Here is a 21,207-nt window from a genome sequence, read left to right as displayed (position 1 = left end):
CTCTACCGCTGAACCAACCGGCCAGGGCACAATCGTATCTTTTAAAATATATATATATATATTTTAAAATACCTATTAACACAACTTGTAAAATTTTAATCTGGTGTTCGGTCAATATAGAGTAAGAAACTAGATTCATGCTACTACCTTATGATAAAATAAAAAATAAATATTTGGTCTTGGCCCCTAGTCCTGGCACACAACTCCAAAATCTCATGGAATCTCTAGGGATAAGAGTATCTTTTGTGCCCTGGCTAGTGGCACAGTGGATAAAGGGTCATCCTGGAGTGCTGAGGTCACCAGTTCAATTCCAGGATCACCGGCTTGATTCAGAAGGCACTGGCTTGACCCTGAGGTCATCAGTTTGAATCCCAGTCAGGTCACATATGAGAAGCAATCTATGGCACAACTAAGTGAAGCAATGAGTTGATGCTTCACTCTCTCTCTCTCTCCCCTCTCCCCCTTCCTCTCTCTCAAAAAAAAAAATCAATGGGAAAAAAAGTATATTTTGTATGATAATAAGATAACTGGTGACTGGGGGCCGGGTTGAATGTGAGATCATAAACATGATCCCATGGTTGCTGGCTTCAGCAAGGGGTCATTGGCTCGGCTTGAGGCTTGAGCCCTCTGTTCAACGCATGTACGAGAAGCAATCAATGAACAACTGAAGTGATGCAACTAGGAGTAGATGCTTCTCATCTTTCTGCTCCACCTCTCTCTCTCTAAAATCAATTTTTTTTTTACTTTTTTTTTTTTTCATTTTTCCGAAGCTGGAAACGGGGAGGCAGTCAAACTCCCGCATCTCCCGCATGCGCCCGACCAGGATCTACCGGCAGGCCCACCAGGGGACAATGCTCTGCCCCTCTGGGGCGTTGCTCTGTTGCAACCAGAGCCATTCTAGTGCCTGAGGCAGAAGCCATAGAGCCATCCCCAGCGCCTGGGCCATCTTTGCTCCAATGGAGCCTTGGCTGCAGGAGGGGAAGAGAGAGACAGAGAGGAAGGAGAGGGGGAGGGGTGGAGAAGCAGATGGGTGCTTCTCCTGTGTGCCCTGGCCAGGAATTGAACCCGGGACTCCTGCACGCCAGGCCGACGCTCTACCGCTGAGCCAACCGGCCAGAGCCTAAAAAAAAAAAAGTAAAATCAATTTTAAAAAATAATAAAATTTTTTAAAAAATTAACTAATAGTATCTTATGTATATAAAGATCTTACCTGAACACTTGCCCTCCAGGTGTGTTGCTAATTCTGATATCTTCAGAAAAGAGGGCATGCTTTTTTGAAATTTTGCTTTAAATGTAATTGCCCTTCTATCATCATCAAACAGGCACTCACAGGATGACCAAGGCGTTGTATGCAATTCTAGGTTTTCTAAGATGAAATTGAGCTGAACGAAAAGATATTTAAATTCCCAGATAGAATCTTAAACAAAAAAATAAAAACAAAAAGTTATCAAAAAGGAAAGAATCTAGGCTCAGAATCAGATTAAACAGATTGACCTGATTTAATCAGTTAAATACAACTTATATCACACTAAGGAATTTGGGTATAATGGGACAAAATATGAATTTTTTTCTTTTTTAGGTGAGCAAATTTCATTAAGGGTTGGGGAACAGTAGGTTTACAGTTGTTCATATGGAAAAAGACATGCAGGTTATGATGGTTACAACAGCTTTAGTAACTGTGTTCGCATACTCACAACTGTGACCCTACTCCTGCCACCTCAGTACTGAGGCAACAGGATAAGGATGCCAGAGATAATTTTAATAAAATTTTTTTAAAGATTTCGTGGTCTCCTAAAGAGTCATAATTTATTATAACCAACTGCTCGTCAGACTAGCAAACTTCATTTTGATATCTACAAGCAATGATTTTTTAAAATAATGACAAAATTTTTACAAATATAGACACATCTGCCATAATCAGTATCTCTCATTGATTTTCAACACCTTAGTTTTCTGATATAGCTAATTTTTCCAGAACAAAAAAAGCACTTAGGTACAGTTGTACCTATTTTTAATTCCCTCAGTAATAATTTCAATTCTTAAAACTACAGTAGCAGAGATCTGCTTGCCAAATAACCATAGTCTATATTAATAAATTCAATTTTAAAACTATAATAAAACAAAAAGAGGTCTCTTAGCATTAAGTTTTCAATAATAACAGCTGTCTTTTTGATTTCCCACTTACCTCAGATCAACATCTAATCTGGATCTCTAATGCATCTATAATTTATTTTAGCACAAATATAAAATATAAATTTTATTTTTTCCCCAAATTTTTAGCTAGATATCCCAAACATTACCTAAAAGAGAAAAAGTTTGACTGGGGTTAGGGGGCAGTGACCACACAATACAGTGTACGGAGATGTGTTATAGAATTGTGCACCTGAAACCTATAATTTTGTTAACCAGTTCCACAAAAAAAAAAAATTCAATTAAAGAAAAAAGCTTGTTCTTATTTTTAATTATAAAATATTGTAAAATATTTAGATAGTACAAGAAAAGGGAATAGGTGAGATAAGATTGGCCATGTTGGCCCTGGCTGGTTGGCTCAGTGGTAGAGCGCCAGCTTGGCGTGTGGAGGTCCCGGGTTCGATTCCCAGCCAGGGCACACAGGAGAAGCACCCATCTGCTTCTCCACCCCTCCCCCTCTCCTTCCTCTCTGTCTCTCTCTTCCCCTCCCGCAGCCAAGGCTCCATTGGAGTAAAATTGGCCCGGGTGCTGGGGATGGCTCTATGGCCTCTGCCTCAGGCGCTAGAATGGCTCTGGTTGCAGCAGAGCGGTGCCTCAGATGGGCAGAGCATTGCCCCCTGGTGGGCGTGCTGGGTGGATCCCGGTCAGGCGCATGCTGGAGTCTGTCTGACTGCCTCCCCGTTTCCAACTTCAGAAAAGAAAAAAGAAAAAAAAAAGATTGGCCATGTTTTTTGTTGTTCATTTTTTACAGAGACAGAGAGAGAGTCAGAGAGAGGGACAGACAGGGACAGACAAACAGGAACGGAGAGAGATGAGAAGCAGCAATCATCAGTTTTTCATTGCGACACCTTAGTTGTTCACTGATTGCTTTCTCATATGTGCCTTGACTGTGGGCCTTCAGTCCAAGCTGGTGAGCTTTGCTCAAACCAGATGAGCCCGCACTCAAGCTGGCGACCTCAGGATCTCAAACCTGGGTCCTCCACATCCCAGTCCAACACTCTATCCACTGCGCCACCACCTGGTCAGGCTGGCCATGTTTTAATAAAGTGGTTCTCTATATATGTTTGAACTTTTTTACTAAAATAGTTTAAAAAATAAGTGCAGATTTCCATACACATATAACATTAAAACTAAAGGTATAAAGAAAAATAAAAACCAATTAATATTTATTACCATACAGAGATAGCCACAGCTAGCATTTTAGTATTTATATTTCCAGACTTTAAGTATTAATACATATTTATATAACCACTTTTATTAATATAGGATCCTACTACAAATGAAGTTCTGTAATCTACTTTTTAAACTACATGATACATCACATACATCTCTCTAGGTTGGTGAACACACATGCATTTGGTAGCAGTGAATGCCTCATGTGCCTACACAGAACACAAATGACCACACCCTATGAAATAAGCTCAGGCATTCCTGTATGTACTTCTCAACCCAGTCCTCCAGGCCACCTCTGATTGAATCAAATTCCATCTAAGTAACCAAATTCTCTTGGCTAGGAATTTGGAAATGGGACTGGTGTCTTAAAAATAAAAGTAAAATCAGGTGCTACAGAGTAAACACCTGCTTTCCACATGCTTGGGTCCGAGTAAATAAAGTGGATACAAGGAGGAGCTGCCTGGGACCCACAGAGCTTTTCAGCTCCTTGTTCCAAGCCCCCTGGAAACCCAGAAGACCTCTTGCCTCATGTACTACGAGATAGATACTCCTGCACACTTCAAATACATATAACCCCCCTTAATTGTTTAAGTTAACCAGACTAGAGTGCTAGTCCTAACTACAAGTACTCAGTGCCCAAGTTTAAATATAATTTAATACACTCCATGGACTGCAAGACCTGGACGTGCATGCATTTTTAACTTGACAACTTTTTTCTTATTACTTGAAACAAGCAAAGTTATTCTCTCCTCAAACTTGAGCCTCTTACTCCTTAAGGACAGTGGAAGTTTTGAAAGGTTGCCTGATCTGTATATTATTCTTCATTCACTCACAAAAAAAGATATTTACTAGGGCAGGCATAGTGCTGTGTCATAGCCATATAATGGTGAACAATCTGTTCATAGAACCTACAGTGTACTGAGAAAATTACCTATCAAGCGAGCCAATAAGCAAGATAAGCCCCGTTGTGTTAGATGGCACAAATGGGATACAAAGAGTGCTCTGATAGAAAGCAGTTCTGTATAGACATGTGCAAGGCCTCCCTCAGGATATGGAATTGGAGCTGGGAGATGAAGGAGCCATGCCTGTGGGAGAGAAGGAGGAAAAAGTACTCCAAGCACAGCAAATATAAATTCAAGATACTGAGCAGGAAATGGAATGGCATGTTCAAGTAATAGAAAGGAATCATATGTGGTTAAGCTAGTAAGTCTGAGGGAGAATCATATTGAGACAATTTGTCATATGTTTCTGTATTTATTGATTGATTTTTTTTTTTTTTTAGAAAGAGAAAGATCCATTTGCTGTTCTACTTATTTACACATTCTTTGGCTGATTCTTGTTTGTGCCTTGACCGGGGATCAAACCTGCAACCTTGGTTTATCAGGAGGACACTTTAACCAACTGAGCTACTCGACCAGGGTCACATTTCTGTATTTGAATCATGAATTAATGGTGTGAATATAAAAAAAAATGCTAGAATCAGACTTTCGGTCAAGCTGTTGATGTAGGACATGCAGTATTTGCACCCTCCCACAACCACATTAAAATACAACTACAGTACAGAACAACCATATTTCAGAACCATATATCTAGCCAGAAACCTGGCTGAATGGAAGTCCTGGGACTAAGGCTATAAAGAAGAAGCCACACTGAAATTGGTAAGAGAGGCAGAGATGCAGAACAGGCTTGTCCTACACCAACATGTGGTGAATAAAAATCAGGAGGGACATCTCAGCTGTGGAGGTCCCCCTTGAGGAGCAAGGGGTCCCAGCCCCACACCAGGACCCCAAGCCCAGGGTTCCAGTGCCAGGAAGGAAATCCCCATAACTTCTGGCTGTAAAAACCAGCAAGGATTGTGGCTGATTGAGACAGAGGGCTGCTGGAGCCCCAGGCAGTTCTTCTTAGAGGGCTCGTGCACAGACTGATTCACTCTCCCTGAGCTCCAGCTTTGGGCTAGCAGTTTCACGCATACCAACATTCATATGACAGGGCAGCCAGAGGAGAAGAGAGAGAACAAGAAATTGAAACCCGTTTTGAAAAAATAATGACAGAAAACTTTTGATGAAAGAAATAGACATGCAAGTCCAGAAAGTAAAAAGAGCCCCAAACGAGATGAACAAAGAGACCCAGTAAGACACATCATAATTAAAATGATAAAGGTTAAACACAAAGAGAGAATCTAAAAAGCAGTAAGAAAAAAGTAGTTAGTTACCTATAAGGGAGTTCCCATAAGACTGTCAGCTGAGTTCTCAACAGATACTCAGCAGGCTGAAAGGAAGTGGGAAGAAATATTCAAAGTGATGAAAAGCAAGAACCTACAACCAAGATTACTCTACCCAGCAAAGTAATCATTTAGAATTGAAAAACAAAAAGCTTCCCAGACAAGGAAAAGCTAAAGGAGTTCATCACCATCAAACCAGTATTGCAAGAAATGTTAAAAGATCTTCTTTAAGAAGAAAAACATTTAAAAAAGATAAAAAATATGAACAATAAGCCCTGGCTGGACAGCTCAGTTGGTTAGAACAACATCCCAAAACACAAAGGTTGCATTTTCAATTCCCAGTCAGGGCACATACAGGAATGGATTAATGTTTCTGTCTGTCTCTCTCTCTCCCTTCCTCTCTCTCTAAAAAATCAATCAATAAAATTTTTTTAAATGAACCCTATTTATTGTGGTTCTAAAAAAATATGAACAATAAAATGGCAATAAATACATATCAACAATTGAATCTAAAATTCAAAATAAACAAACAAGCAGAACAGAAACAGACGGATAGATACAGAGAGTATTCTGATGGTTGGCAGATTCAGAGGGAGGTTGGGGGGATGGGTGAAAAGGATAAAGGGATTAGTAAATATAAATACAAACTGGTTGTTACAAAATAACCATAGGGTTGTCAAGTACAGCATTGGGAATATGGTCAATAATATTCTAATAATCATGTATGGTGTCAGATGGGTACTAGATTTATCAAGATGTTCACTTAGTAAGTTATACAATGTCTAATCTTACTGGGGTGTACACCTGGAACTTATATAATTCTGTATATCAACTACAATTGAAAAATAAAGATTTAAATTTTTAAAAAGTCTGTGAATAGATTTCAAACCTCCATGCAGACAGAACTATGATTTTGCATTAAGTATAACCATAAATACTAGGATTATTTGCATTTACCTGTGCCTAACTGGTAATGTCATGAGAGTACTTTAATATAATGTTATTTTTAAAATATTAGACTTCTTTCTATTAAATAATTTCAAGGTGATATTGCATTGGAATGGCATTTAGTCCTGAATAGCTTATTTTATGATACCCAGTTATTCTTAAGAAGTGTAATTTAAGTCTGTAGTCTACTTTCATTAGGACCCAAACTGTGACCAATGCTTGTTACATATGAGGCATACTAAATGTGAACTTGCTCTGTTATCTCCAGTATTCAATAATGATTCAACATAATGATTTCTAATTCTATCACCTAAATATGAGGGTTGTTTTATCCTTGGGAACAAGTAAAACCAGTGCCCGATACAAAAAAAAGGGTAATAGAGAATGCATCAAGAAATAATAAATAAACAGATAGAATGCTAACAATTTCTGAAAGTAGAAATCACTTAGATGACCATTCAAAATTGGTACTATCCTATTTTTAAAAGAATAATCATGAGGTATTGAGCTGGAGATTAAAACTTAAAAGTGATGGTTATAGCCTGACCAGGCGGTGGTGCAGGGGATAGAGCGTTGGACAGGGACAAGGAGGACCCAGGTTCGAGGCTTTGAGTTTGCCAGCTTGAGCACAGGCTCATCTAGTTTGAGCAAGGCTCACCAGCTTGAGTCCAAGGTCACTGGCTTGAGCAAGGGGTCACTCCCAGTCAAGGCACATATGAAAAGCAATCACTGAACAACTAAGGTACTGCAACAAAGAACTGTGCTTCTTCTCATCTCTCTCCTTCCTGTCTGTCTGTCCTGTCTGTCCCTCTCTCTGTCTCTGTCACACACACACACACAAAAGGGATAGTCATAAATAAAGTATGCCAAATGAATGAACAAAGAACAATTACATCTTAATCCCTGGATTCATAAAATTTCAATATTAACCTATCATAGAATTATCTAGAGACAACTATAATTTCTCTTCTATTAACCAAATAGCTATTCATTATAAAAGAACGTTCATATTAAGCATGGAGCAATCTGCCTGACCTGTGGTGGCGCAGTGGATAAAACGTCGACCTGGAAATGCTGAGGTCGCCGGTTCGAAACCCTGGGCTTGCCTGGTCAAGGCACATATGGGAGTTGATGCTTCCAGCTCCTCCCCCCTTCTCTCTCTCTCTGTCTCTCTCCCTCTCTCTATCCTCTCTAAAAATGAATAAATAAATAAAAATAAATAAAAAAAAGAAAAGCATGGAGCAATCTGCTTTTCTATGGCTCCATTAGATCTAGAATGATACCTTTGACCTACATTTTGATCAGCATACACTAGACTCATGCTCCCGGCTATGAAATGGTGGTCAATAACGATGGTTAGTCTATCACTGACACATGTTTGTCAGATTTCTCAACCCAACAAATATTTGTCACTGTTTGATCCTAATATAAGAGTCAAAAGTCAGACCTTAAATCCTAGTCATAAGTTGTTAATGATCAAGAGAGACAGTGTGACTGATCCTATCTTTGGTAACTATTTTGTTGGTAGAACTTTGAGACATTAACTCTTTTGAGTAAAAAAAATGGATCACACACTTAATCTCTGAATTAATTTAGCAGGGTAAAATAACTCATGAGCCACTAATTATAATATCTTTGACTGTTACAACTAAAGGATGTCATAATATCAAACAGAAAATACACCACTTTATGGAAGCATCAATTCCATTTAATACATCACAAATTATTAATTTATGCTTTAAAAAATGTAATCATGGGTCATATTTTAAATATAAAATTCTATGGGTAGCTAATAGTTCATACATTTAAAATAACTGGAATAAAAACCTAAAACACAATAATTTATTTAACAATAACGTATGACTTGAAAAATTAATGCAACTCCCATAATATCTAGCTTATAACCAGAGAGAACTTTATTTATAAGAGTACTTTGGCTAAATAAAAATTGTAAAAGCTTCTCCAGAATTAAATGTTTAAAGAGTTTCATCTGAAGGGATAAGTTCTTCACTACAATGGTAAAGTAGTATACCTAGAAATAAATGGAAGCTTATAATTAATCACATTAATTATGGAGGACCTTTCAGATTACTGGTTTACTTACAGCAGGTATAAAATTATGAGAGAAGAAACCTGCTATTATAGAAGAATATTTAACCATGATCTCTTACATTTCAAATGTAATCTAATCTCTTAAGATTCTCTCCATCTTTAGGATCATAAGCTTTAATCATTTACCTAACTACAAACAGATTAAATGCTTTTTGTTGTATTTACCTTTTTTCCTTTGAAGTTGAGGGTACCAGGCTGCTCCGTGACCCCATAATATAAGCACATAATGCTGACCTTGGGCCTGTTCCACTGTTAACATAACTTTCCTTTGCTTCTGTTCTCTATAGCGATATAATGCCTCTGGAAAAGAAAAAGGAGTATTTTAGTAACTCTATGACATGTGATACCATACTTTAATGTGTAATGATAACCAAATTGTATACCAAGAAGGTCTTGTATCTTAATTGTGTTATAATCTTAAAATTAAGGAGATGCCCCAAATGATTACCTGTCAGTATGGTGATATCAACAACTCTCAGCACCGCATGAACTAATATGTCAGGCTGAAGCTGGTCCAAGTCTACAAATTCTATACTGTTCATTTTCTGAGGCTTTCTCTGAGGAAGCTCTCTGAGATACAAATGTTTTGAAGATACATATGCCAATAAGTCTTGAAGTACAACATCATTAACTATATTGGAATCTAAGAAAAGAAAAACACACACATATATGAAAAATGGCAAATTTATTTTTTTTGACAACACAGTATTTCCTTAGAATTGTATTTTATCTTGTAAAGTGTGATTAAATGTAAAACGTGATTTCATTTCTACAAAACATATAGCTTATTCTTGACTCAGGTGAAATGCAAAAATAAGCTTGATATTTTTAACCAATAGAAATAGAATTATTTACTATCTCCAAAAAAAACCTTGCCCTGTTCCCTCACTTCTCTATTTTATTAATCATTTTTTTACCAATTAACCTAGACCAGTATTTCCTTTATTTTTTTACTCCTCCATTACTCTGTTATATCAAATTGGTTCCCTATCCTCTGATTTAATTGGGTCTTTCCCAACTATCCCAACCACTGCCCTTCTTCCTCAAGACTTAGCATGTCACATCTGAAATACTCTAAAAGTCACCTAAGTGATTCTTTCCCTGAACATGCCTTATTCTTTCCTAATTCTAAGCCTCTGTCCTCACCATTTTCTCTGGCTGCAACGCTGTCATCCTCTCTATTTATCCAAATACTACACAGGATAACAACCACTGAAAGAGCCCAGGGATTTCTCCTTTTATCTCTAACTCTCACTTGGCATTTGAGTCTGTGCTAAATCATAATATTTCTCTTGAGTGTTAGATCAATTATTTAATTCATCAGTCATCATGCCATTTAGATTTTTTCTCTTTCCTGTCTCAAATTATTTTTTCTAGTTATTTTATTAATATACTATAAATAAAATAAAATGCAATAAAATGTACACATTTTAAATGTACAGATTGATGAGGTCCCCCCCACCATTGATCTGAGAGAGAGGAAGGGAAGGGCAGAGAGAGAGAGAGAGGGAGGAAAGGGAAGAGAGAGGCAGGGCTAGGGTTAGGAGGAAGGAGTGGGCAGCATCAACTTATAGTTGCTTCTCACATGTGCCTTGACCAGGTAAGCCCATGGTTTCAAACCAGGGACCTCAGCATTCCAGGTCAATGCTTTATCCATTGCACCACCACAGGTCAGGCTCATTTAGTGTATTTCTTTTGCCACACAATAGCCCCATTATTCACTCACTCATCCACTACAGTGCTAGGGATACAAAGGCATTCATGTCATGATTCCAATACTGAAAGTTTGATTTTTATTATCAACCTAGTTAATAAAAGAGTGGGGCCTGTGGTCTCTATATAGTTTCCAGTGTGTAGTCCATGTTCAGTGATCTGCTGTCACAGTCTTCTTCTCCCATGTTCCAGAAGAAAACTTTCAAGGCAGCTCTAGAATCTCTCCTATCATTGCCTTTATCCTAGAATATGTCTTCTGCGGGGTTCTTCCTTGAGTAATTATGTCTCTTTCCCTAGAACTCCAATTCAGAGAAACCATCTTTACAGTTTTAATTTTCTTTTCACACCTTCCATCTAAATCTCCTGTGTATGCTAAAGACTTAACCAAGACCCCTACTTTAGTTTTATAAGTAATATATATTTTCTCTTTTTTTTCAGATTTTATTCATTTTTAGAGAGGAGAGAGAACGAGAGAGAAGGGGGAGGAACAGGAAGAAAGATGCCTACTTTTCACAAGAAAATATGCCTTTCCCATTCTTTTTTTTTTCTGAAGTGAGAAGCGGGAGGCAGAGAAACAAACTCCCACATGCGCCCAACCGGGATCCACCTGGCAAGCCTACTAGGCCCATCTGGGGCATGTTGTTCTGTTGCAACTGGAGCCATTCTAGCACCTGAGGCAGAGGCCATAGAGCTATCCTCAGAACCCGGGCCAACTTTGCTCCAGTGGAGCCTTGACTGCGGGAGGAAAAGAGAGAGATAGAAAGAAGAGGGGGAAGGGTGGAGAAGCAGATGGATGCTTCTCCTCTGTGCCCTGGCCGGGAATCGAACCTAGGACTTCTACACGCCAGGCCGATGCCTTTCCCCATTCTTAAAACAATCTTATTCCTACTTTCAGAGAACCTACCCAAAGAAATCCTCTCCTAGGTTACCCTGTTTAGGTTTTGCAACTCTCTGACAGACATTGTATGCTACTATTGTTGTAGATGTGTTATGGAAGATATAAAAGAAGACTAACCATATTAAAAAAAGGCTAACTTTTTTTTTTTTATTCAGTGAGAGGAGGGGAGGCAGAGACAGACTCCCATATGTGTCCCGACAGGGATCCACCTGGCAAGCCCACTAGGGGGCAATCCTCTGCCCATCTGGGGCATTGCTCCATTGCTCAGCAACCAAGCTCTTCTTAGTGCCTGAGGCAAAGGCCATAGAGCCTCAGCACCCAGGGCCAACTCATTCCAATCGAGCCATGGCTACACAATGGAGAGAGAGAGAGAGAGAGAGAGAGTGTGTGAGGGGAAGAGGTAGAGAAAGAGATGAGTGCTTCGGCTGTGTGCCCCGACTCGAAATCAAACCTGGGACATCCACAAGACAGGCCAACACTAGCACTGAGTCAACCAGCCAGGGTGACTTTGGAAGTTCTAGGACCAGGATTTAAATTCTAGTCTATCTGACTTCAGAGACTATAACTACCAGTTTATACTGTTTCCCTTACTTCATTTTTTTTTCTATTTCTTGGAGAAAAAGATAGCTGCTGGTTTCTTCATTCAACACCTTATTTTAAAGAAGCAAAAACAGATGCCAGAGAAGAAAGGTAGTTCTTCCTACCAGCGGTAGATAGTAGACCAAGGATTCAAACCAGAGCTGTCTGACCATAACCCAGGCTTTTGTCATTACCTCAAGGATTCTTAGTCAGAGGCTCAGAAGTTCCATGGAACTCTGGAAGTCCATGGAACCACTTAGTATTATATGCAAAATTTTCTGTTTATCTACTTAAGTCCCTTTTTCTGGAGAAATGGCCCATATCTTCTTAAAGAGGTCTATGACTCCCTAAAAGGTTAAGAACCACCACTATACTGAGTCTCTAAGAAAAGGAAACATGAACCCCAATATTTCTTAAAACACATGATTTACAATGAACAAGTTCATTTTTATAAATGCTATTTTCAGACTTACTAAACAAAATAAAGCAGTACTCTCCAACAAACTTATTTGGAAAAATTTTATAAAATTACCATTTCAACTCCACTTTTCTCTAATGTGTATATATACTTTAAATACTAAGATATAATTATATATAAAATATGCCTTACATTCTTCAGGCTGGACAGATGAATACCTCCCAAGATTTAATAACTGACTGGTAAATGTTGATTGTAGTATTGTCTCACCAATCCAATGACCTTCATGAATAGTAACATCTAAAAAGGAGGGGGAAAAGTTCAGATTATGCCACAAATTCCTTCATACTGTGGTTAATTTACCAATCATAGCAAAATATTATGCATACCTCCCACATACCAGGCAGTTAAAGTTCAAATACATTAAATGATCTGCCTAAAGACACAAAATAATAAAATAGCAAATCTAAAATCTGAATGTAGGTATGTCTGTATGTAGGTAAAATAACAAAATTGCTTCTGTATGTTCAAATAATATAAACATGGAAGCTCACTGCTCTACAGAGAATATAATGGTTTCTGTTTATTTTACATGAGATAAGTGCTATAATGCACATTTCTGATAGAAGTAAGTCATTCAGGATGAAGAAGCAAAATAATGATTCCATAGCAGTAGTACCTAGAATAGTTAAGTGATATTCAGTCTGCATTTACCCCTTCTGCTATAAACATGAATATACTAGAAGGCACTCTTGAAGGGCTTCGATTATTTTTCCCTAAATAGCACGGAAACACTTTCTTTGGATGTTAAAAGTGAAAGACTTGGAAGTAAGGAACACTTCCCAGTGGGGGAGCACTATACAATCTAAGATAGAGAAGAATCATTTAGTTGAACTAAACATACCAACAGGTAGTAAGAATTCAAAGTAGAGCAAAAACAGTAAGTTAGAGGCCAAGACAGAGTGATCCAGGCAGGATATTATCAGTGTATAAAATATTACAGGAATAAAGATGTACTAACAGCAACAAATTAATTTGGAGATAATAAGAAAAACAAAGATGCATAAACTCCAGGTAATTACTTTCAAAGTTATATTCCAGACCTTCTTGGTTTCAAACCCTTTCACCCAAATATCCACAGTAGCCTGACGGGCACTCCTGGCCCCCAGACCTGGCCTGGCATGATCATGCTTTCCTTCCCGCATTAGCAAGCTCATTTGTTGGCACTATGCTGCTAGTCAGTTCAATTAAAATGTGAGGTCACCCTGAACCGCTCCCTTACCATGTCACCAACTAACTACTGTTTTGTTTTTCCCCATTGATTTGAGAGAAAGAAAAGGAGAGAGAAAAGTATCAATTCATTGTTTCACATGGTTGTTACATTTAGGCGTGTACCTCATTGATTGCTTCTCATGTGTGTCTTGACTGGGGGTCAAACCAGAGCTGTCCTGTTGACTCTGCCTCTTGAATGTACCCACAGCCCTGCCACTGCTACTTGTTTAAATCATATGCCTGGAAGGTCAAATCATGATGAGCAAAGGACTGCTCAGTGAGAACCGATTCCAAACAAGAGGAGTTAATGAATTTACAGGGCAGCAAATAAGATATTACCAGTGGCCTGACCTGTGGTGGTGCAGTGGATAAAGCATCGACCTAGAAACGCTGAGGTTGCCAGTTCGAAACCCTGGGCTTGCCCGGTCAAGACACATATGGGAGTTGATGCTTCCTGCTTATCCCCCCTTCTCTTTCTCTCTCTCTCTCCTCTCTAAAATGAATAAAAAAATTAAAAAATATTTAAAAGGATATTACTAGTGGCATGAGACTGCGCTAAGCCTGTCAGTCACAATTCCATGCTTGTCTCTTTATTAATTAGAGACAGCACCTGCCAATCTTACCCAACTACCAAGGTGTATTAGCTAAGGGACTCATTCCCCCAGCATGCTATTTGGTAGAAACTACACAGTAATGATTGCCGTAATCTTCTCTTTTTCTAAGGTTCCAAGGCTGACCCTATACCTCTTCTCCATCACATTCTTTCTTCAGATGTGTTATTAAGCTGAATCAACTTCCTCCTGGTCTGAAATTCATCCTGAAAATGAATCTCTGCTCTAATACACTATGTATTGATTTTAAATAAATAAAGAAATATACCAAAATATTAAATTTCTTATGCCAGGCAAAAAAGCAGGATAAACACTAGATGGTCTTTATGATTACAAATACACAGTGAGGGTGTAGCCTCTGGCTTGCATCTAGGTGAAAGTATGGCTCTGCCACTTCCTAGATGTGTGACATTGGGCAAGTTACTTTCCTTCTTTGAGTCTGATTACTCAAACTGAAAAATTGGAACAATAACAAGCACCTTCTTCATATAGTTGTAAAATGTTAATGTACATGTAAAGTTAAAACACGGTTTGACTCACAGTAAATTCTCAATATCAGCTTTTGTATATGTATGTAGATAACTGTTAAGAGGTATGGGGAAGACAACTGGTAACACTCCAAAATTCTACTGGTGGTTACATGAGGCTGGTATGACATCAGGAGTTCCCGTTTCCATATTTCCAACTGTGGTTGATATCATTTCAATAATTTAAAAAATGCAATAGAAACTCCATTTATCTGTTCTCTCAATAAGAATATAAAATGCAGAGCATTATTAGGGATTGAGCAAAGTAGTAAAAACACTGCCCTTTCATCATAAAACTGCTAATATCATTAAAGGGTTGAAAATAAGACCCATGCAGACAAGACCATAAAAACACAAAGAGCAAGCCTGAGAATAAGACCTAAATGCTTACAGAATGAATGAGCAGGAGGAGCAGCCAGGGCAGGCTTCTCAGAGAGAAGACAAGTGGACAGGAAGGACAGAACTAAGAAGGCAGGACACAGGCCCAGAGACTGGGGTCAATCATGCTGGAGCCCAAAGAGGCAGATGTGGGAGAAGGAGGCCTCAAGTAGGAGGGAGGAAAGCTTACAGCTTTATAAACTAAACTATCACTGTACCACGATGACCTTACCTGTGAGTAAAATTATATCTCCAGGAAACACTGTCATTGCCCAAAACGCAGCAGTCCTCCACAGAAAAACATTCTTTTTAATTTCTGATTGATCGATTATCACAATTGTTGCTAAAGGCACTTTAGAGCCAGAATTTGGTCCAGATTTTATAGTTATCTCTTTTACATGACATGGAGATAACACCATGACTAAACAATTATACTTCTGACCTTTAGAATCACAATATTTTATTAATGAAGTATTTTTAATATCCTTAAATTTAGACACACTCCTCGGGTCCCTTGCTACAAGACAATATTCTCCTGCATTCGAAACCAACTTAATTTTCTTAGAAACTTGAAGGACTTTCAGATGGTCCAATTTCTCTTCAGAAGTCTGATTTCTTTTAGTAGAGCTTCTGCAGAAGGCACTAAGCTGGGAACACAGTATTCCTGAGCTACATGGCTCAATACTTATCTCATTTGATGGCACTTTATCTTCAAAACTGAAAAGTTCTTGAGATCCTGCATTTTCTTCAAGATCTTTATCAGAGTTTATGTGAATGTGTCTACTTTTTGTTTCAGGAGAAATAGGACTAAAAAGTTCAAGGGAATATGCCTGGTTTTGTCTACTTTCAGGTCTTTCTGCAAAATCATCATCGGGCCAGATCAAATTATCTTTGGTCATTTTTGTTTCCCCATGACTTGCTTCTGGTTCAATCTCCACATTCACCATGCCTTTATGTATAGACTTCTCCCCTTTATACTTCCTTTGAGCTAAAAAGGCAAATTGGCTAGAGGTCATTATACTGAGAAATTCAGTCTCAGTGGATACCTCAAGGTCTGAGGCCTTCCCACCTGCTTCTTCAGAACTTGGCTTGTCTCCTGCTTTAGAAGAATTCTTTCCCAGACATCGGATTTGTGTTTCATGATGTTCTGTGGGCATACACTTTGTTTCAATAGTTCCTGGCCCTATAGTAATCTGTTCAGTACTAGAAACCAAACCCGTCAGAGCTGCACACTTAGGATCTAACTGGATGAAGCTGTTTTTGGTGTTTTGACCACATATATTTGATCGATCTTTATGCTGTTCCACTGTGATTTTCCTGTTTTCACTGAAAAGCTTTTGATGCTTTTCTTCTTCAGGTAAACACTGGACTCTATCCTTACATCCATTTATTTGGACATCAGAGTCAGTTCCATCACTCATCCCCAAGGGGTGACTCTTCTGGAATGTTAGAGTCTGTGTTTTAGAAATACAATGTATATAGTCATCTTCCACATGAACAGGTGTGTTCAAAGAGTTTGCCAGAAAATGACCACTGACACAATCTGGAGAGTCAGTAGCTTCTAGGACTGGATAATCTTCAAGATTTTTGTTCTTACGTTTTTCATCCTTCAGGTGTAAAGAATGTTGATGGTATAAAAGCTGAACTTTTTTCCAGGGGTCAGCAGTGGGCACTAAAGAAGTTGGTTCCCGTGACACTGTCATTTTCAATGGACCAGTTGGAGCACCCCAAAAAATGTGGACTTCAGATCTTCTACTCATGGTTTCTGAAAAAAATGGAAAACCTAAAATGAGTATTTTGTCAAATTTTTATATCTTGATATTAACTTAATAAACTTAAAAGCAAATGTAATATAAAGTATTAATCAAAAACAATAGAGGTGATTTATATTGGTACTCCATTCAATTATAAAATTCATAAATATAAAAGAAATCAGGAAAACAAATCAAAATATCCAGAAAAATGCTCATGTAAAGCCTCTTTAATAAATTAAATTAGAGAGGAAAAAGATGGCGATGGAGTAGGTTGAAGTTACACTCACCTGAATTGGAATTATAACTAAAATAGAGATGAACCAACCTGAATAACCCACTGAAGACGAGCTAAACAGATTCCTGTGACCAAGGACTCACAGAAGCAGCCACACAGAGACTGGGGGTAGGGGCAGAAAGGGCTGGCTGTGCTCCAGGGGCAGGGTGAAGATCCCCCTTGGGAGCTGGGGGTCTCCACCCCACACCAGGACCCCCAGCCAGAAGCACCAGTCAGAAGAGGCATCCACATAACATCTGGCTGTGGAAACCAGCAGGGATTCTGTCTGCCAGGGAGAGACAGCGGTCTCCTGAAGCCAAGGTGCCCTCTTAAAGGGCCAGTGCACAAAGTCTCATTCAAAGCCACTCACCCCGGTCTCCAGCCGAGAAAGGGTAGCTCAGAGCCCACTGGATTCCTGGGAAGGCAGATTGGGTTATGTGGCTCTGGGAACAGATCTGAAGGGACAGCCACCAGGGTCCCTGTATTGAGTCTCCCATACACCCAAGATGCCATCTTTCTTGTGTCAAGCACAACCCCCAAACTGCATCAACCTGGGAGAACTACACACACCCCACCCTCTGGCCCCCTGCTGAGCTCACCACTCTGCAGAGCAGGGGTCGGGAAACTTTTTGGCTGAGAGAGCCATGAACGCCACATATTTTAAAATGTAATTCTGTGAGAGCCATACAACGACCCGTACACATTACGCATTATCCAATAAAAATTTGGTGTTGTCCCAGAGGACAGCTGTGATTGGCTCCAGCCACTTGCAACCATGAACATGAGCAGTAGGAAATGAATGGATTGTAATACATAAGAATGTTTTATATTTTTAACGTTATTAATTTTTTTTTTATTAAAGATGTGTCTGCAAGCCAGATGCAGCCATCAAAAGAGCCACATCTGGCTCGTGAGCCATAGGTTCCCGACCCCTGCTGTAGAGGAATCTGCTACCTGGGCCAGTGGTGTAGACTTGCTTGGAGGGGTCTTGGGAGCAAACTCCTGGAGGATCAGAGAGGAACTTGAAATGAACTTGTATGGCTCTGGGACAAAGAAAATTTCCCCTCCCCCCACTGTGTGCCTATGCAGGGGGTGCCTTGGCAGTGGCAGCACCCCCATCGCCCCAACCACCCATGCACAGACCAGAGCAGCAGCACCCCACCTCCCCAGTAGAGCTCCACCAGCCCCAGCAAAGGGAACCACAAGGTTAGAATCACAAGCTCCACCCTCCCCTCCAGATTCCTGCTGGCTCCACCTGCTGAGCTTGCAACTCTGCCGGCGTCTCCTGCTCCCCCCATCAGAAGACCCCCCCAGGCAGACTCAGAAAGACTGAGGCATGTGGCTCTTTAATAATTTTTTTTAGTGGTTTTTTTTTTAATTTAAAATTTTTTTTTTTCTTTTTATAAATTTTCCTTTTGGAACACACTAGCCTTCTTATTTATTAATTTTATTTATTCATTTTAGAGAGGAGAGAGAGGGAGAGAGAGAGGGGAGAGAAAGACAGGGGGGAGGAGCTGGAAGCATCAACTCCCATATGTGCCTTGACCAGGCAAGCCCAGGGTTTCGAACCGGCGACCTCAGCATTTCCAGGTCGACGCTTTATCCACTGCGCCACCACAGGTCAGGCTAAATTTTTCTTTTTTTTATAGGGACAGAGAGAGAGTCAGATAGAGGGATAGATAGGGACAGAGACAGGAATGGAGAGAGATGAGAAGCATCAATCATCAGTTTTTCGTTGCGACACTGTAGTTGTTCATTGATTGCTTTCTCATATGTGCCATGACCGCGGGCCTTCAGCAGACTGAGTAATCCCTGGCTCAAGCCAGTGACCTTGGGTCCAAGCTAGTGAGCTTTTCTCAAACCAGATGAGCCCACGCTCAAGCTGGCAACCCCGGGGTCTCGAACCTGGGTCCTTCCGCATCCCAGTCCGACGCTCCATCCACTGTGTCACCGCCTGGTCAGGCTCATGTGGCTCTTTAGAGGGGCCATTTCCCCTCACACACCAGACTACTGCCACCATTCCTGTGCAGAGCCCTCTGTTCACAAAGCTAAACTGTGGTCTGTTTGGGCCTGATGAACACTGCCAGCTTTACCCTGATGAATCACTGAGACCCTGCCCCACCACAAAGGTCTGAGGGCACTGGTGGGTGACAGTGGACCCTGGTGTATCTGTATCACTCTGGTGAAAACCACTCGCCCCTACCTGGTGACTCACTCACACAACACATATAACACCAGAAACTCTTTCAGTTATTGAGCCTAACAAGCAGCTAACCCATGAGGGCGGATCTCTGGGATTCTTTGAATTTTTCTGACCTGCTCTCAAGCTCAGTGCTGGTGGAAACCAGCCTTGGGACACCGCTGGGCCCCTCCCATGCACACCCATGCCCAGCAGAAGCAGCTACAAACTGGATCACTTTGTAGCTCTAAAAAGGTAGCCCAGACTGGTCACAGGCAGTACCTGACATGGTCAGGCACTGGATCTTGTCTCAAGTGGTCCCAGAAGCTACACACCCAGTAGTTCACAACATATCCCAGAGCATGACCCAAGAAGCTCCATAAGCAGCACACAAAAGCAGGATCTTGGCAGACACTATACCCCATTTGGGCAAATTCAGCTTTATGAAATCAACCCCACACTAGCTCATACATTGTGCTTGGGGGAAGATCCAGTTGAAGGGGCAACACCATCCATGGATAGCACCACCAATAGCAATTAAGACTCAAATACAGGGATTCCAAGATGGCTGCAGAGTAGGTGACCACTACCACTCACCTGTTCCTGGCCTCAAACCTGATTCACAGCTAAAACATTGAGCATTCAACAGGAATTACCAACTAAAGCTAGCTGAATTTGGTATAACCAAGAATTTACAAAAGAAGCCACATGGAGACTGATAAGAAGGTAGATGTTATAAGGGAAAGTGGAGGGAATCTGTAGACTGAAACCAATTACTATAATGTATGGACCTTAATTACAATCTGATTTCAAGACAGAATTCAAACATATTATAAGACAATTGGAGAAAATGAAACTTTGATATTTTACAACATTAAGAGATTTAAAAATTTTTTTATTGACTTGAGAGAGAGAGAAAGGAAGGGAGAAATATAGATTTGTTGTTCCATTCATTTATGCAATTGTTGGTTGATTCTTTATATGCCCTTACCAGGGATCAAACCTACAACCTGGTGCACTGGGACAATGCTCCAACCAAATGAGCTACCTGGCCAGGGTGAGACTTCTCTTTGTTAGTGAGATGTTAGTGAAGCTATGTATGAAAAAGTTTTGCGCTAGAGATGCACAATGAGTATTTGCAGACAAAATGGTGTGACATCTCAGATTTTTTTTTAGAGCACTATGAGTGGAGAGGGAGTGAGGGTGTAGATGTAACAAGATGGGCCATGTGTTGACACCTGCTGAGGCAGGGTGATAGAACACACAAAGGTTCACTGCATTAGTCACTCTATTTTTGTGTATGTGTTAAATATTCTATAATATGTCTTCTGTTTTTATTGTTTTTAAGAAGTACTGTTTCATTCCCACAGGACTGGAAAGAGGTATAACTAGTCTAATACTATTCTAGATGGAGAGCTCTTCTCTACTGGTAGAACAGTAAATCGGTACATTACTCTGAAAACCAATTTGGTAAAGCTGCACACCACACCATTTTACCTCCAAGTTTCACAAGAAAACATGTACATAAGAAAACACATACAAGAATGATCATGAGAGACTTCAGAAGCAAAAAACTTAGAAGCTAAAAGTCCATGAATTGTTAATTGCATAAAACCATGAAATATTAAAAGATACCATATGGAAACAAAAACAAATGACCAAGAGTTACAAGTCAACATGGATACATATCACAAACAAAACTTTATTTATATACATGTAGAGAGAGAGACAGGAAGGGAGAGAGATGAGAAGCATCACAACTTGTAGCTGTGGCACTTTAGATGTTCATTGCTTGCTTTCTCATACGTGCCTTGACTAGGGACTCTACTGAGCCAGTGACTCCTTGCTCAGACCAGCGACCTTGGGTTTCAAACCAGTGACGTTGGGGTCATGTCTATGATCCCACACTCAAGCCAGAGACCCTGCACTCAAGCTGGTGAGCCGGTGCTCAAGCCGGTGA

At 39.9% G+C, this 21,207-nt stretch overlaps 1 protein-coding gene across 3 annotated transcripts in view; it reads right to left on the bottom strand.

The window, feature by feature from the left end:
* Window positions 1–21,207, bottom strand: part of SHLD2 (shieldin complex subunit 2) — a 76,801-nt gene that overhangs the window by 17,670 nt on the left and 37,924 nt on the right. For all 3 annotated transcript variants that reach the window (XM_066243534.1, XM_066243535.1, XM_066243536.1), the window contains 5 exons: window positions 15,273–16,805; window positions 12,445–12,552; window positions 9,093–9,287; window positions 8,810–8,944; window positions 1,211–1,417 (listed from right to left, as the gene is read on the bottom strand). In XM_066243534.1, the coding sequence (XP_066099631.1) occupies window positions 1,211–1,417; window positions 8,810–8,944; window positions 9,093–9,287; window positions 12,445–12,552; window positions 15,273–16,805 (2,178 nt within the window). The remainder of the gene's footprint in view (window positions 1–1,210; window positions 1,418–8,809; window positions 8,945–9,092; window positions 9,288–12,444; window positions 12,553–15,272; window positions 16,806–21,207) is intronic.

This window comes from Saccopteryx bilineata, chromosome 9 (genome assembly GCF_036850765.1).
Source record: "Saccopteryx bilineata isolate mSacBil1 chromosome 9, mSacBil1_pri_phased_curated, whole genome shotgun sequence".
Classification (NCBI taxonomy): Eukaryota; Metazoa; Chordata; class Mammalia; order Chiroptera; family Emballonuridae; genus Saccopteryx; species Saccopteryx bilineata.
The sequence above is the reverse complement of the archived record's forward strand: the minus strand, read 5'-3'. Positions and strand labels throughout refer to the sequence as shown.